The 16,983-nt window shown below is 38.1% G+C and overlaps 2 protein-coding genes across 7 annotated transcripts in view; one reads left to right on the top strand and one right to left on the bottom strand.

The window, feature by feature from the left end:
* Positions 1-23: 23 nt before the first annotated feature.
* Positions 24-4,158, bottom strand: LOC105249825 (L-2-hydroxyglutarate dehydrogenase, mitochondrial). 3 transcript variants are annotated; one of them, XM_020027100.2, is made up of 9 exons: positions 4,028-4,158; positions 3,821-3,913; positions 2,882-3,009; positions 2,059-2,254; positions 1,530-1,742; positions 1,099-1,290; positions 741-1,012; positions 409-588; positions 24-333 (listed from the first exon to the last, which is right to left on the bottom strand). In XM_020027100.2, the coding sequence occupies exons 3-9, from the start codon at positions 2,968-2,970 to the stop codon at positions 138-140; spliced, it is 1,338 nt and encodes a 445-aa protein (XP_019882659.1). In that variant the 5' UTR covers positions 2,971-3,009; positions 3,821-3,913; positions 4,028-4,158; the 3' UTR covers positions 24-137. The 3 variants fall into 3 exon arrangements, with proteins under 3 accessions (XP_019882659.1, XP_011253873.1, XP_011253874.1); XM_011255571.3 differs by lacking the exon at positions 4,028-4,158 and having other exon boundaries at positions 3,821-4,016; XM_011255572.3 differs by lacking the exons at positions 3,821-3,913; positions 4,028-4,158 and adding an exon at positions 3,532-3,686.
* Positions 4,159-4,222: 64 nt separating this feature from the next.
* The window catches only part of LOC105249826 (E3 ubiquitin-protein ligase TRIM9), a 102,538-nt gene continuing 89,777 nt past the window's right edge, over positions 4,223-16,983 (top strand). Inside the window, exons 1-3 of one of the 4 annotated variants that reach the window (XM_011255574.3) lie at positions 4,223-4,325; positions 8,665-9,507; positions 13,723-13,998. In XM_011255574.3, the coding sequence (XP_011253876.1) occupies positions 9,016-9,507; positions 13,723-13,998 (768 nt within the window). In that variant the 5' untranslated portion in view covers positions 4,223-4,325; positions 8,665-9,015. Of the gene's footprint in view, positions 4,326-7,872; positions 9,508-13,722; positions 13,999-16,983 lie in introns of those variants that run through there. The other 3 variants (XM_025409765.1, XR_003122939.1, XM_011255576.3) reach the window with 3 other exon arrangements.

The following is a 16,983-nucleotide window of genomic DNA, read 5'->3' on the forward strand; positions in this document are numbered from 1 at the left end:
TAAATTATATAATATATAAAAAATATATATCCTCTTTGGAAACTTTTTCTCTTAGTGTCCTGTTCCGTTTTATTTTTATTTTGAACGATTAAACACAAATATATATATATATATTAACATATATTAACATTGATATTTTAAAATTTAAAGTCGCGATCGAGTTTATCAGCAATAAATTTTGCTATTGCCATACTACTAGTCGCAGCGGGTGACGGCGCATTTCGGCAATGCAATACTCTACTTCCGATTGAACCAGTACCTCCATCAAAAACGAAATCATCTACTAACTTGCCGTCTTTATCTAGCGCTTGCGCTCTCACACCCGCTGGTCCTCTATTAATAAAACATAATTATGAGAATCGATAGGAATCTTATCAAAATAGATATTACGACGCAGAAAATACTGACCTTCTGACATCTCTATACGAAACTTCGGGAATAAACTTTTGTAGATCTTTTACTGCTAGTGGATAGAAAATCGATTTTATCATTTCCATGCAGCCTGGTAGAAAATATCGGAAGCACAATTTGTATAAACCGGGAAACTTTGCCATTTCTATGCAATCTCTTATATTTATATCGAACCAGCTAAAACAAAAATTTTAATATTTTAAAATTAAAATCTGGTCTCTAAACATTGTATATATGTATGCATTAAATTATATCTAAATATATGATATTGCTCTCCGATGTTATTCTATTATGTTTAATTTTAATATATTTGATAAAATAATCGTCACCTATAGCCTTCTCTAGCGAATGCGAGAACAGCATTAGGACCTAGCCAGATTTCGCCCGTTATTCTCGGAGTAAAGTGCACACCTAGAAATGGGAATCTGGGATCGGGTATCGGATACACATTAGTCGTGCAAAGATGTCTTTTGTTATCGTTTAGAAGAAGATACTCGCCGCGAAACGGCACTATTCGTGGACTTAGATCGCAGCCTGTCATTACTGCCAGACGATCCGAATGCAGACCGGCGCATGTCAGCACGTATTTTGTTGGTATACACTTTAGGAGGAAAATCATCAAATGTTAGATACTAACGCAATAAATATTACGTATAATAAAATATATTTTTAACGAGGAAGTCTTACTCGAGTTTTTGATTGAACGGATATGGGAGCTAATTGGCTTTCTCCTTTTGATTCCATCATCTCCGTGAATCCGATTACTTCAAAATTGAGAAAAATCTCACCACCCATTTTCTTAAAATCTTCAGCAAAAGCTTTACAGACAACTGCCCAATCTACTATACCTGTCCACGGCGACCATATAGCTTTTTCTCCCTGAAAATAAATATAAATATCGATATATTTATCGATTATTCATTTCTTATTTAAATTATTATCACATTTTTGCAGCTATATTTTTGAATATCTTGAATATATTGAATATTAAAAGAATTAAAATATTATGAAGAAAATATATAATATGATAATTATAAGAGTTAAATTTAAAAAATTTAATAAATTGATTATATATATATGAAGAATTAAAATATAATTGTTCTTTTCTACTACTATACCTTGCACTTTGGTTCGTATTTAGATATACAATCTTTCTCAACGATTTCAAGATCCGGTACATTGTTCTTTGTGCCTCGATCGAAAAGATCATCTATCTTCTTGATTTGATTCAGATTTTGGGCGACAATCAATTTGCCAATTTTCTTGTGAGGTATATTATTTTTGCAAAAATATTCATAGCTGAGTTTTAATCCTTCCACACAGAGCTTTGCCTATTAATACAATCGTTTTAAATTTAAGGTGTTTTAATTCTTCAATTATACATGTAATGTATAAATAAAATATCAATTTCTGCAATTTCATATCTCAAACTAAGCTTTTCTAATTAATTTTATTAAATTTCAGTTTTTAATCTTAAGTTGCTTTTTTCTTATATTAGATAAGAAAAAATAATAATAATCAACGATAATAAAAATCAATACATAATTTATTTCTCACTTTTTCCGCTTCTTATCTTAACTCATTGTCAAATTTGGTGGTATCGATCTTTCAGATAAATAGCTCCATGCAAGTAATATTATATTTTACCTTCATACTTCCAGGTGTGTAATAAATGCCGGCGTGTACCACTCCGCTGTTATGCCCTGTTTGATGCATGGCTAGGACATTCTCCTTCTCCACAATAGCCATTTTCATATTCGGATGTCTCATGATCATCTCGCGAGCGGTAGCGCAACCGATAATGCCACCGCCGACGATCACCAGGTCGTAGGCACTGCATGTGCTGAAAATTTTGTTCACGATTATTTCTTCTTGTATTTATACCGAGGTAACAATAATTTCACGAGCTATTTTAAGCAATGTCTGTAATAAAAAAACTTGTCTATCGAACGCATTTATCTCAATAGAAATTTTTCTAAGGCTTTTCTGAGGCTTAAGATTTATCGGATTATCAGGGAAAACTGCAAATTTTTTCCTATTTATGTAAAAATAAGAAAGTAGAAAACGCTGGATAATTACAATTAAAAATAATCGCTTGTGATTAAAATTAAAAAGAAAACCAATCGTTCGATGGAGATGTTCTTTTGTATCATAAATTTTTTATAAAACATACAAGATTCTTGAATTGAAGAAAGTTTACACATCGTAAATATGCGTATCCATATCAATTTTCAGCATTATAAGGTTGCAAGTTAATTTTACGAAATACGTGAGATGTTTATTAATCCTCGGCTAAAAACTTATTATCAAACATTAGCCGGAGAGAAGATTTAGGATAGGAACTTAACAGTTTCGCGCTAGATTAAACGGCATTTGTTATTAAAATGCTGTCATTCAACGGGACTTTGCGGGATAACAATGCATTCTATCTGGGATGGTAATATCCGATGTGTAAATCCCACAAAGATACCTTGAGGCAGTAGAACCGTGACGACATGTATAATGCAGCTGCGAGGCAGTTCTCTTGCTCAGAGACGTTATCAAGTTCGTCTTCATCATGTTGGATGTGTCATCATCTCAGCCTCAGATCATACGTTCCTAAAAAAACATCGCAATCGCTCGTATGAATAATTTCTCATATATTAACATTAGTCGCATTTCATGTTAAAATAAATGTCATTTTAATTTTGACAATTAGCGTCTAATTTCACGATATTTCTCTCTCGCTGTTTTCGTTAATAATGATGAGGTTAAATCAATTGTGTTGATATAAATGAAATTATCACAAATATATAATTTAAATTTTAATCAATTTTTTCGCGTGTATGCGATCCACGAAAAAATTAAAATTATATATATATATATATATATATATATATATATATGTGTAATTATATACACATATATACATGATAAAATTAATATAAAAATGAATTTTTTATTCTAATTTTCTTTCTAAAATATTATAATTCGAAGCATTCGATAAAAGGAAATTTTTTTTATATATTTTAATGATATTCCTTCTCTTCCTACTCCATTCACAAACGTGTCTACCACGTGGCGATTACGTAATACAGATGCAAGAATAAAATATTGTGTATTTGTAACGATTACACACACCAATACATTGCACTAGTACTGCGATAGACATATGTCGTTTTAATCTCGCCAAGAAATAGATCTAAAACTTTGATGAAATGCACATCGCGTTATCAATATATACATATAAATATATCAAGAGAAAAAAATTATAGCTCAAATTGAAGAGAAGAGATACAGACGACTGTATTTTAAACCGAAACAATATCGAAGCCTGGAAATTATTTTCGCAATGCTTTTCATTAAATATTTTATCGCAGTGATAAGATATTATCAGATATAACCACCAGGTCATACGAAATAAACATACTTTTTATAATGATCACCCGTTGCTCTCCAATTATAAGATATTTTTCGCACAGCAGAGTATTAGACATCTGGTTTAGGAAAGATCACCATCATCCTAGCATGGATAAGAACGAAAAGATACGCATACATTCACATTTTATATCCTCATGAAAGGTAATATAAATTAAATGGCTATAAAATTAAATTTAAAGCAGACGAATATTCCTACCTTTGAACTTTTGAAGGTTATGTCGATCGTTAAGTCGATAAAGTTGCTGCACCGACAAAGTGCTGCCGCCCGTGGCAACTGTAGGAATCATCTGTGCACATTTCGATTATCGACAATTTCAAAATTTCAGTTACTCGCTCGTTCGCGCCGCGTTCGTTTCTAAATCGTGTGAAATCGAAATTTATTCGCGTAAATAACAAGCATTCGTTAGTTTATTTGCGTCTCTCGTAGTGCATAGTGCATAGTATTAGTGAGTGATTAGTGATAAATGTCCAGGTTGAAGCCGGAGCACGCTTAAGTAAGTTTTCAGATATTTCCTCAATTTAGGTTATTACTTTCAGCTGCAACCTCTTCTCTATAACAGTATTCCTTCCAATTTTGAAGTCAGAGAATATAATATGCGTCTGAAAAGAATAATTCCGATATTATAATTGTAGCTGATATTTGATTTCTGCAAATAAATCAATAATAATCTGATATTAATCTATTCTCGCGCACAGAAAAATAAGATGGCGACGTAGCTTAAATAAAATATGGCCTACATTTTCAGTTAATCGCATATTGCAGTAATTGAATAATATTTAGCATAAAGTTTATCGGTAAATAAAAATGAGAAGGAAAATCGCTAACATGTATTCTCGATTTATGTTTGATATTAAATGTAATTATTTATGTCAATAAATAATAAAACGCAGAATAGTTTCGCGTTAAACATGAAGTGATACGTGTTCTTACTGTTAAATACAGTCTTTAAATAGAGACGAGAGTACGGGCTGTAAAAACATCGCGCACTCGCAAGTGATCGAGGTCGACGCGGTGGTTTCGAAACGTCTTTTTTTCCAGGTGACAAATGACCGCGTCGTTTCGCTTCTTGACAAACAAGTCCATTTACATAGAATCATAAAGGTCAATTAACACGTAAACCACGGCGCACTATTATAATAGCTTTTATAATACATTATCAATAATATTTTCCTCCTTTTTCATCCTTTATCGTGTCGTATTTTACGTCAAATTTTATATCTTTCATAGAAGAATTTTAATATTTATATTAAATGTATATTTAATATTCAGTTTTAATATTTATTTTTAGAGAATAATTTTTCGAGAATTTTTTAAAATAAAAAAACACACATGATATTTTATATAAATTTGTATATAATTATATAAATTTATAAAATATATATTAAAATAAATTTACATATTTTTATTTATATATAAATGTATATAAATTTATTATATATGTGTATATATATATATTTATATATTTATTTATTTATTTATAAAGCTACATATATTTTATTATAAAATAAAATAAATTTGCAAAATTATATAAATTTTGAAGGGAGTATATTTTCAATATACGCGGTCACAAATATTATTTTATTTATTGCTACATCAATGATATCTTTCTAATAACACATGGACCTCGATATAACACTCGTTGACCTCGTATCCGTGCGAGTTCTCGTTACACGTAGGTTCGAAAGAAACGACGACGACGATGACACGGTAGATATTGTTTCGCCGAGGTTTCTCGCGATGATAAATGACTATGTCCACATTTCTTAGTTCCTCGTGCGCACAGGATGTATGAACGCGTACGATCGTATGGTTGAAGAGTAATTGTCAGTTACATGGCAGACGTAATCCAATTTATCATATCAATAAAGGAACCGATGTAACATCTCCGAGAGATAACGCAGAATTCGCGTTACGCTTAACTGCGAGAGGAACATAGGCGACAAAAAAATCCCCATCTGCTTGCATTGCTACTTAAAGTTGAGCGTCCGTAAGCGTTTCGTTCCACGTAACAAACTTCCATCGCGCTAAAAAAATGCTAAAACAATCTTAATATAATATTTCGCGACTGAGAAAATTACTACGTCGGTCGAATACATAATTTTTTTTTATCGAGAGAAAATTGACCCTATCCAAAAATCTCTATTAGAATCCGTGTGGATCGCACGGTCTTCATAAAGCACCACCTTATATACGTGTTAATATTTCACTGCCCCAAATGCACCTCTCGCTTTCTAAGCAGCGCCCTTAATCCCGCCATCAATAATCCGTAGGCTCAGGAGTATCAGGAGCATTATTTTGAAGGCGGGAACGCCTACGCGGGTCCGAGAAAAGATATAAATAAACCATTGCTTAATAGCACTGGCACGATGCCCGGTAAACAATTTCGATGCCGCGGTGATCCGTGCGGAGCGGTTTCGCGATATTAGAGGCAAGTTTCGTTATCCCATTCCGCGGACGGGCGAAAGGGGGGAGGGGGGGTAGATAAGCGAGCGGGGGGAGGGAAGGGGGAGAAGGGTCTGTGCGCTTATAGCAGAATTTCACGGAAGTTGGCCCGCTCGCCCCCTTCCTCGTGGTCGTTCACCCCGCGCGAACGGGCGCGAATCCGACAGTTTGATTAAGGAAGAAAAGTTTTGGGTCGAAGAGTCGTATAACGCGGCCAATCACGCGGCCGGCTGCACTTTCCGCGCGCGAAACGAGCCGCACCTGGTGTGTTACGCTATTATATCGAATCCCTGCCCTTTCCCAAACGCTTTCCATTGTCCCGATCCTCTCCTCCGAGAACCGGAGTCCCTCCCGTCCATCCTGAGCGCGATAGATCTCGTGCGCTGTATCTTTCTTGTTTTTACTGTCGTTAAGTTACTCGTAAGAAGTTATTGCAGATATTCTCTGCGAGTCTCTTCTCTGTTCTTTTTCACCAAGGTGATTCAAGCGGTGACGAATGGTGTTGAAGGATGGCTTAAATTTTCATTCGAGTTACCGTCTCTTAGTTTCAAAAGAGGTGGTTTGATTATCCGATAAAAATTTTCTTTAAACTAGATATTGAAATTTTTTAAATTGTTTATGTTGCATGTGAGAATTAAAGTGTAAAATGTAAATATAATTCTTCTCTTAAAGTTATAGAAGGTAAAAAGAATTAAAAATATAACGAAAAAGATTAAAAATATAAAATTATTATATCGGTCGTAAACGATTAAAAATGTCATTATTGTAATTGGCTGCATTAACATGTTAGCAGATATCCTCTCAGATACTTATAAATCTGCTTTAGATAAAATCTGTGTACTTCGTTCTCGAATGGCCTCGATACAACGATACACCTCACGTAGGCGCGTCCCTGAGATATGCGTTCAGAGCGTGAAACCGGTTTCATGCAGCGTGAATAATTTCGCAATAATATAGCTATGCGAAAATCGGTCTTAAGAAGAAAGAAATTTTCCAAGTCGAGAATGAATAGGATAAAATATATATGTATAGATAAATAAATACTTTGATGTTAAATAATTATATTACTTATATTACATCCATCAGAAATTTCTTTAAACGTATAATACTTGTTGACAAAAATACACTCTTCATGTACCAAGGCCGAGATAACATTATGTAATATATATATATATATATATATATATATATATATATATATATATAATGAGTGTATTTTTGTCAACAAGTATAGATAAATATCACCTGAGATTACACAAAACACGCAAAATAAAAAGAATATATTTTCTACATTTTTCTAAATACATCGTTTAGAAAAACTGCTCCTTAATACCATTGACATTTAAATATTCTTTTTTGGACGTTGTGCCTTCAATTTTAATCTATGGAAATTTGTCGCGTGTCTTTTGACAAAGAGAATATATTTTCTCGATTTTTGAATACCGCTTAGAAAAACTGCTTCTTGCTTAGCACTGTTGACATTAAAACATTCTTTCTTTTTACACGACAGCCTCCAACTGAAATTTACAAGAGTGTGAGGATACTTGTCGTATGTCTTTTGACAGCGAGATGCGAGAAAGAAAACACGAGGGACAAGTTTGGGAACCCCTGCCTTCCGTAGGGCGCCTCTCTCCCTCTTCGGTCACGCTCCTGAGCGTGCGTGGCCGCAATGCGCGACGGTTCTTTGACTCGACGCCGGGAGTCAGTCAACCCGGTGACGGCTTCCAGGTTGCGTGCTGTTCCCTGCCAAGCGTGGTCTCTCGGCGCTCACGAGCTCGAGCGAGGGCGGCAAATGCGTGTGTCGCGTGTGTAAGTACGTGCTCCGAGTTGTCAAAGCCAACAGACGCGTCAACGAGACCCTCGAGTACGCGGGGAAAGGAAGCGACGACGGACGCGCGTTCTTAGCGGAGGATGCGAAAAGCCCGCGATGCGCGCGATCGACAGGTGACACGTTCCCGCTGAAGCGTGAAAGAATTTCCTCCGTTCGCCACTAGCCCTAATAGAGGTGTGCGTTGCGTTCGTGGACGCGCGATGGGTCACCAGCGAGCACACTGGTGAATCGAAGGATCAAAGGATCTTTTTCTTCAGCGCGATCGAGATCGACCGCGCATGATCCGAGTGTGGAATTCGATGGGATTACTTCAGTGATGAGATCAGGAAGCGTGTGCGATTGATAAAAGATCGATTGATAATTGATAGGGAACGTCGAATTTCATGTTTCGGTTTACAATTGAAAAGTCTCTTGACTTATATCGCATTGAAGAGAAATCTTCTGAAGAAGCTCCGGCAGACTCTTTATTATCGTGTTATTGTGTCAGACTATGAAAGTGCGATCTCTCCTCAGCTCCGAAGGCATAATCGGATTCTAATGACGAACGCTTTTCCGATAGATCATCCCGCGAGGAAGGACCCCATCGAGCGAACTTGTTGACGGCGCATCCACGTAATCGGCAGCGGAATCCCCGAGGAAGCGCAGCGAGGAATTCAAATATCTCCGTTCACTCGGCATTCGCATCCTTCGCAGCGCATTTCGCGGGTTCGATCGCCGACGAAGCGGGGCGGAGGGGGATCGATCGAGACCATCGACGCGGCCGCAACGTCGCGTCGCCCGCCATCCTGAGGGAGGAACCCTGCAGACCCGATCGAGACGATCCGAGCTGCCGCGGCTCGAGAGGATCCACGAGGAATCCTCCACGGAATCCCGGCCGATCGCCAGACGGCGAGCCACCGGTGCATCCACGATGGAGGACGAGCTGCGGTGCCCCAGCTGTAAGGAGCTGTTCGTGGAGCCGGTGCTGTTACCCTGCTGGCACGCCTTGTGCCTGGCCTGCGCCGTGAACCTGCAGGCGCCTCCGGATTCGCCTCCGGAATCCACCGCCGACTCGTCCAACGCGCCCGGCTCCGATCAGGAGGCCGATAAGCTGTCCATCTTATCGGAGACCGACTCCGGCGTGGTTTGCAGCAGCACGTCCACGAGCTCGCGACCGGGTAGCTACGTCGGCACCCCGGGCAACGGGGGCGGCTTCCCGCCGTCCGGAGGCACCCTCTGCCTCTCGTGCCCCGTCTGCCAGAAGACCGTCTACTTCGACGAGGGCGGCGCCCACAACCTGCCCAAGTATTGGGCGATGCAGCACATCGTTGACAAGTATCAGGAATCGCGGAACGCGCGGCTACAGTGCCAGATGTGCGAGGGGGAACCGCGCGACGCCACCGTCGCGTGCGAGCAGTGCGAGGTTAGCCCGATTATGTTAAACGGGGGTGTATTTACCGGGGGGGTGTATAATCGGAGGTATATGCACGGTGTTTGATGCACACCGGGGATTTGTGGAAACTGATGTAGAGCGCATTATCGTGCGGCGAGCGCGGAGAATTTCCCGGGCGACATTGGAATCTCGCGCCAGAGATTTGGAGATTGCAACTTTGATGAGTAATTGGGGTTGAATAAGTTTAATAGTTGTCATGAAAAAGGATGTATGGCGTATAAGATTGAGTATTCCTAATTTAACAATTATCCTGGAGTTGGAAGAAATAAATTGGGTTTGTTGGCAATGTTGATTTAGCTTCGCTTTAACTTTGATTGCGAATATACGTCTAGCTAGGATTGAGAACTCCAACGTAATAGCGAGTAAAATTTCAAGTAAATATTCGAATAGAAACTGTTTAATTTAATAGAAACTACATTACTTTTAATAGAAACTACATTAATTTGTAACATTGTTATTATTTGTTTTGAATATGTTTAAATAGTATGTTAATAGTATGTCAGATCTCTAATTTGATGAAATTTGAGAAACAAAAATTTGTGTATGCCATAGTCTCAAAAATTTAATATATTTTCTTGCAGCAGATTTTTTATTAATATTTTCAAAAAAAGTTTAAAAATATTGAAATTTTATAATGGCTAGATTTAAAAAAATTTTTATAATAATAACGGCTATTTACTTTATATTTAAAATATAAGCTTGGTAAGCTTGTTTTTGTGATAAAATACAATAATGCTATTTTTTGCTCATCAGTTCTTTTTGAGCGTCGTGGACTTTGCGGTTCCACGCGAGTTTTCTCTATTTGTAATTCTATCTTTAGAAATATGTATCTCTAGTCTTGGATCAAACAAGAGGCCACATACTGCGACATCCGTATAAACTTTTTGTTATTCTCATTTTCCCGCTCGTGCGGTTCTGTAGGGAACTTTCCCCTCGTCAAAGAGTTGAAAGAAAAAGGAAAAAAAATCTTTGCTGCGCAAAAAGATTTGCTTAAAAATGTGAGACTGAACGTAACGTACTGTAAAGAGCAAGTTGTATTTTTAATTGTGAAATTCTTGAACAACTGTAAACTTATAGATAGAAATATATCACAGCAATCATTGTTAAATCATCTAATATTTTTCGTATTATAATGACATTTGGTGAGAGAGACCGTATAGCATTTTAGCAGAATATAAAACTATTTCTGTAGGATGATGATGTTTAATTCGTCTCTTTCGTAATTTCCCCCCGTCCCGACATTTCTGTCCTGATACTTTAACTCGCTCGCTCGCTATGAAAACTTGTACCATGCCGGTAAGATCAGAAAAAGTTCCCAGAGCTACCATTCTTAACGATCGTGGCATCAGCCGTGTTTATTTCTCTTGTGTGCTTTCCTCATCCAGAGGATGCTCGTTAACTCCCCCTCGTTCTTCCCTGAAGTCCACTTCATAACTTTTCTCTTCGTGGTATAAGCACTAGAGCCTCTCTCATCTACAAGAGCCACATCTATATCGTTATCGGTATTAATATCAAGCATTATAGGCGTCGTGCTAGAAAGACGGTGGTTTCATTGACGGCGAAATCCAGAACAAAAAAAGATCTTATGATGTCGCCGCAGACATATATAAAAATTTTTTATTTAAATTCTGTAATTAAATATGATTTAATTTTATATCGAACAGAAACGTCAAGATCGTTTAGGAAAAAAATAGGTACTTTCAGGCAAATTTGAACGATAAATTTATAGACACTCCTTCCTCACAAATCACAAAAATAAAATGTTATTTTATTGAATATCCAACTCTACTTTGACGATAATCGTGCTAAATAATGCGCAAGAAAACAGTGTAAAACTTTTATAATTTAATTATTTTATTTTCTAAAGAAATTGCTGTATTTCCTTTGCGCAGATAAAAGATTTAGTATTTGTTATTATGTCATTTTCTAGATTTAGTTCTTTTTACGTGTGAAAAAAATAAGAGACAATATTTTTCGGACGATTGTCAATTCCGGGCTCGCACAAAATGTTTGCACGATATATCCGCAAAAATCGTCGCTACATTCGCACTCGCGAAAAGAGCGATTGTATATTGCTCGCTGTTCCGTTTGAAAAGATCGAGTTACCGCATTTCGGAGTGTCGCGTCGCATGAAATATCTCGTTGCGCGACCAACATGCACGCCAATCGCATACCCTCGTCTCGCCACCCACTTGCTCGCTTTTCTCCGAAGTGTTAAATTTCATTTTCAACTCTCTCTCTGTTGTATCACGCCGCGACAAGTGGCGGATATTTTTTCTGTGATTTTACATTCTCGCCGCGCCAGTCGCTTCTCGTTGGGTGGTAAAAAAAAGAGACAGAGAGAGAAAGAGAGAGAATCGATGTAGCGCAGTTTCACTCGTCGCCGGCAACATATTCGTGATCGACGACAATGCCTCGGTTGTTGATGACCGAAATGATATTATTTCCGGAAAGGAAATATCGACCGTGAGCGAGGAATATTATTGATACCGAACAATATCGTCCTATGCTATTGCTTTTATTTCTCTCTTATTATTTCATTAAATTTGAATTTTATGTACATGTTATAATAAAGTTTTATAATCATCTTAATCATTATACGACTGTTTTGTACGAAAATCAATTTTTCGAAATTCGTTAATATATATTTTTGCATAATTATTATCAATAATTGATAAATATTTTAAATATTTATTAAAGTAAAATTGGAAAAAAGAGAGAATATTTTATAATATTATATAATTATTCGAAATTATATATTATATAATTATATAATTATTCGAAATGAAGCAACTAGCGCGAAAATAAATGAATAATGAGTTTTACAAATGATAAATTAAAATATTGAAATAAATTATAAATTGCTCACCTTTCTAATTGTTTCGCTGTAGCCCGATACGATCCCGGACCTCTTTCTCCTTCTCTCCCGTTCAACATTTGTTGCTCCTTCATGGTATTCACTCACGGAAACACGGTTAATTACGATCGCGCGTAATCAGTAAAATACGATTGATGTATCAACAAGATTCTCTCGACGTTAATGGCACGCACACACAACACGCGCGATATTATTATATCGCGAATTTGCGAGAACAAAATACAGTACAAAGTTACGATTAATAAACGCGCGAGAAATCATTAATTATAGTAATTATGAAAAACGATCGCCTTTCGAGATAGTACAAGGATAGAGCACCTCGTGATACTGTCTATTCGAGTCGTATTGCGTGAATGACAAGGCCGCGGTATGTAAACAACAGCGTGCCGCAAAATTCGACGCTCGTATTTCGCGACGCACTGTTTGTTTACAGCGAGCCCGACCTTCGGCAGCGAGACTCCTAGTCTGTCTTTACCTTGTCATTCACACGACGAGATTCGAGTCGAACGGACGGTTTCGCGAATCGCTCCGTCTTTGTCATCTCGAAACGTAATAATTTTTCATAGATATTATAATTAGCGATTATCAATTCGCGCGAATTTAATTAAATTATAGTTTTGTGGTTTTTCCTGTTGTTATATTCTCCGATAAACATTGTGTCAATTGTTCGAGAAATATTATTATAGACATACTAATCATTTTCTGTAATGACATTTAACGATTATCGATGCGCGTGATTGATTAACGATAAATGATACGTATGAATATCGCGATAATAATTAATTGATTTAACTAACGAACATAATATATCGCTATTAATAATATATGTATTTAGGAAATTTATGTGTTATTTATATGTTTATTTAAACATAATGTAAATTTATATATTTATTTGGAGAAATTTATATTGAAAATACTTATTATTCTATGATATTAGGATAAAGCTAATATATTTCACTTTCATATTTTTGTCTTTAAAAAGAAATCGTTCTCGGAAAGAAAACAGATATTCTCCAAGTTAATAATTATTAACAAACTTAAATTTGCACTTATGTTATATAATTATATATAAGTTTGATCAAATATTTAATGAGTCAAAGCGTAATTAAGGAAATTTTTATGCATCTATAAGTACGATTGCTCATTCAATATTTAATAAAAATGGAAAATAGTTCAAACATTATCATATCTTTTAGCTTTTTCTCCTAAGCATTCAATATTGTAAATATCGATTCGGGAATCAATCGTTCTCTTCTCTCCCCAATTTTTTTAACATTTCTCACGAAGATCGATTATTCTTCTTTCAGGTTTTATACTGCGACGCCTGCAGAGAGTCCTGCCATCCGAAGAGGGGTCCATTGGCGGCTCACAATCTGGGACCACCGAGAGGCAGCTGGCAATCGAACGGGGGCAAGGGATCCCGGCCCGAAAACACGCCGGTCTGCAACGATCACAACGGCGAGGCGGTGACCCTCTATTGTGCCCTTTGCAAAATCGCGATATGCGCCCTGTGTCTTCGTGATCGTCACGCCGCTCATCCTCACGACGTCCTGCCATTGGCTGCTGCTTGCAAAGCGCAAAAGGTAAGCGCGCTTTTACCTCGCAAATAATTTCGGACAATCTTCGCAAAGGCACGATTTTTTATTTTTTAATAAATACTAGACTCTTTATTTTTTAATAAATACTTTGGAAAGAAGGATAGATCTGACCGAAAGAGGTTCTTAGAATGTAGAGAGAGAATATAAGAAAGATAGGGAGGGAGGAGAAAAAAATAAATGAATAAATTTCACCTAAAAGAAACATAATTCATGAAAAGATTAAATAACGCATTATTAGTATTCTCGATCGCGGTCTGCAAATACGCAATATCGGGACCTCAAACGTGGATATCGCGTCGAAGGGAGGTACCAGCGATTACCATAGATTTTACCTCGGAAGAATGATGTGCTGGCAAAATACGCGACGCGATAATACATGCATATTTGATGATGAACTTCGGCGCGTAATTTATGTGCGTAGCCTCGCGTGGGCAAAATCCGAAAATAATAGATGATGCGACGCCAAGGCCGTTAACATGACCAATAATCGAGTTTCAATCCACCGTATGTATTATACGCACTTCGATAAGCTTCGAACGCTATAGTTTTCTGCCTAGTTTCCGCGTTGTTCCCCTATTGTTTGCACGCATTTTGCGGGGGCGATTTGCCGTTTCTATTTGCGCGATAATCATTTAGCGGAATCAGCAATTAAAAATACATTGCCATTATGCTAATCAATCATGCCTGGCGTATTTGCGTATCTGCCGTTGAAATTGTAGCATAATTAAACGCGTGTAAAATATGGTGCGCGTAATTATTCGTAATTACATATTAATTAGTAACTGCGCGATTAGATGTACAATAATTACCTGTTGTTCCGTATATAAAGCCGTCACAATTTTAAACTCTCCCGCGCATAAATTCGCATAATAGACATACTTTCTACCCTCCCGCCTCAACATTGTTATTCGCGGTATCGTTAGCGAGAATATTATATATACATTTTACGCGGAGGATGTTTCATTATGCGCCGGCAACTTTCCGATATCGTATTAACACAATGCTATCGCACACCTTTTCCTACTTCAAAGCAGTCCGCGTTATTACATTTCTCCGCGTTCTCATCTCGGGAGCGAGATAACGCCCCGCGGAAATTCCGCACGGATGACGATGGCGAATAAGGGGCCCGGACGATCCCATCGCTCGTCCGCATTTTCCCCATTTTCGGGGGAATTTGCAACGGACAAGGACGACACGCGTGACGACACAATACTCGCGATACAGTCCCCGATCGACAGCTGGTTTCGATATCGCGTGTCCCGCGTGGGTGCGCCGCCCCCCTCCCTCCCCCTCGCTCCCCTCCTCCTGTCTCGCGCGTGACACACACACACACACACACGCGTTACCTTCCATTTTCGACGCCGGGCCGGTTCGGACGCCGACACCTGGTCACTTTCTGACATATGGAGCCCGTGCTGCGCGATGCTGCTTCCATCATCCGGCGCCGATGGAATCGCTTCCTCTCCGCGATTAATCTGATAAATTGCCCCCCCGCACGGTCCAGTCAAAACCGCCTGACTCCGGCAATTTCGTAATTGATTGCCGCCGGACAGGCGGCCGGGCTCTCGCTTTTGTTTGCACTCGCCACCTATTATATCTCGAGACGGCGCGGCCCGATAGTTGACCTCGATGATAAGATCGATAGAGTTCGTACGGTTCGTCCACCGCGTGGAAGAAAATTTCGCGTATTCTCTCCCGTTCGTCGATATTAATACAACGTATGCCGATCGCCCCTAGCGATCTTTCGATTATGGACGGTTCGGCGAGAACGTTTGGGGAATCGTCCCTTTACATTGCTTTTACGTCCTCTGTTTATCGGGTAAACACGACAGAAAACGATTATGTCATAACTCAACGACGTTGAACTTGCGATCTTTTTTTTTTTGCCGTCTCTCAAATGACAAAAAAATATTAGTTGCCGTAGGAAATATAAAAATGCTTGTACAAAATTGCAATAATACAAATATAAATATTGACAGGTGACGCTTGAAAAAAATCATTTCTTTCAATTTATAACTGCAATTTAATTGAATGATGATCTTCGGAATCATACATCTCGTTTATCGAGACCGAGGAAACGCGCTGAAAGTGCAGTCGCGTTAAAATATAATTTGCAACAGGTTCGTTTATCAGACGGGCCACGCGAAGATCGCCAGCGGATTGCCGCCGATAGTTCCGGGTGCGGGTCGCGAATCACATGTCAGCCGCGATTGTGCTCCCTGATTCGATGGGTACCGTCGCGTTTTGACACGTAATCATCCGTCACTTTGTCTTCTCTGTCCATCTCTCTTTCTCTCGTTCCCGACCGTCTCCTCCTCCTTTGACGTTTCACGTATATCGGAGTTGGGCGCGATGCTCCGGCCATTATTACACATTAATGTTGACGCATGAAGCAATACTCGCACATTGCACCTGATATTTCGCTAATTAGTCTGCCTGCTCGTCGGCTAATCAAGGGAATGCTGGCGTGGACCGGTCTGTAATCACGAGAATACGATTCATTGTGCGTAAGTAGCACTTGTATAAGATACCCAAGTAACGACAAATAATATAATAGCCTCTAATCAAACATACCAAATCAATATTTTTTAAGTATTCTTAATGAATTATGTTCCACGATATATTTTGATCGTAATTCAAACGTCTCGGGTAAGAGCGTAAGATTTTAATATAGCGGTTAATAAAAATTTGAAGCGCGTTATGTCATGTAATATATTTTCTCGGGGAGCAATTCGTGTAAAAAAAAAATTAATTATCAGACAGATAACGATCGACCCGATTTCGCGACGTTAGAAAATTGCCATGGCGCTTATCGTCTTTATCGTCACGATAAAATTATATCTCGCACACACTGACATTTTTAATCGACACGCTATTAGCTACGGCGACGGTCTTGATTGATTTTAAACGAAAGACAACGCGGTTGAACTATGGCGAATGGAAAGGACCGCAATAATAATAATCGATCAG

The sequence above is a fragment of the Camponotus floridanus genome, unplaced genomic scaffold (assembly GCF_003227725.1).
Source record: "Camponotus floridanus strain SB8 unplaced genomic scaffold, Cflo_v7.5 scaffold28, whole genome shotgun sequence".
NCBI classification, from domain to species: domain Eukaryota; kingdom Metazoa; phylum Arthropoda; class Insecta; order Hymenoptera; family Formicidae; genus Camponotus; species Camponotus floridanus.

Bases quoted from the DNA above. Each gene is read 5' to 3' on its own strand.
- LOC105249825 (XM_020027100.2), bottom strand. From the start codon at position 2,970: ATGATGAAGACGAACTTGATAACGTCTCTGAGCAAGAGAACTGCCTCG. The intron at 1,291-1,529 runs GTATAGTAGTAG...ATTTATTTTCAG, and splicing joins AATACGAACCAAAGTGCAAG to GGAGAAAAAGCTATATGGTC. The intron at 1,013-1,098 runs GTAAGACTTCCT...TTCCTCCTAAAG, and splicing joins CCGTTCAATCAAAAACTCGA to TGTATACCAACAAAATACGT.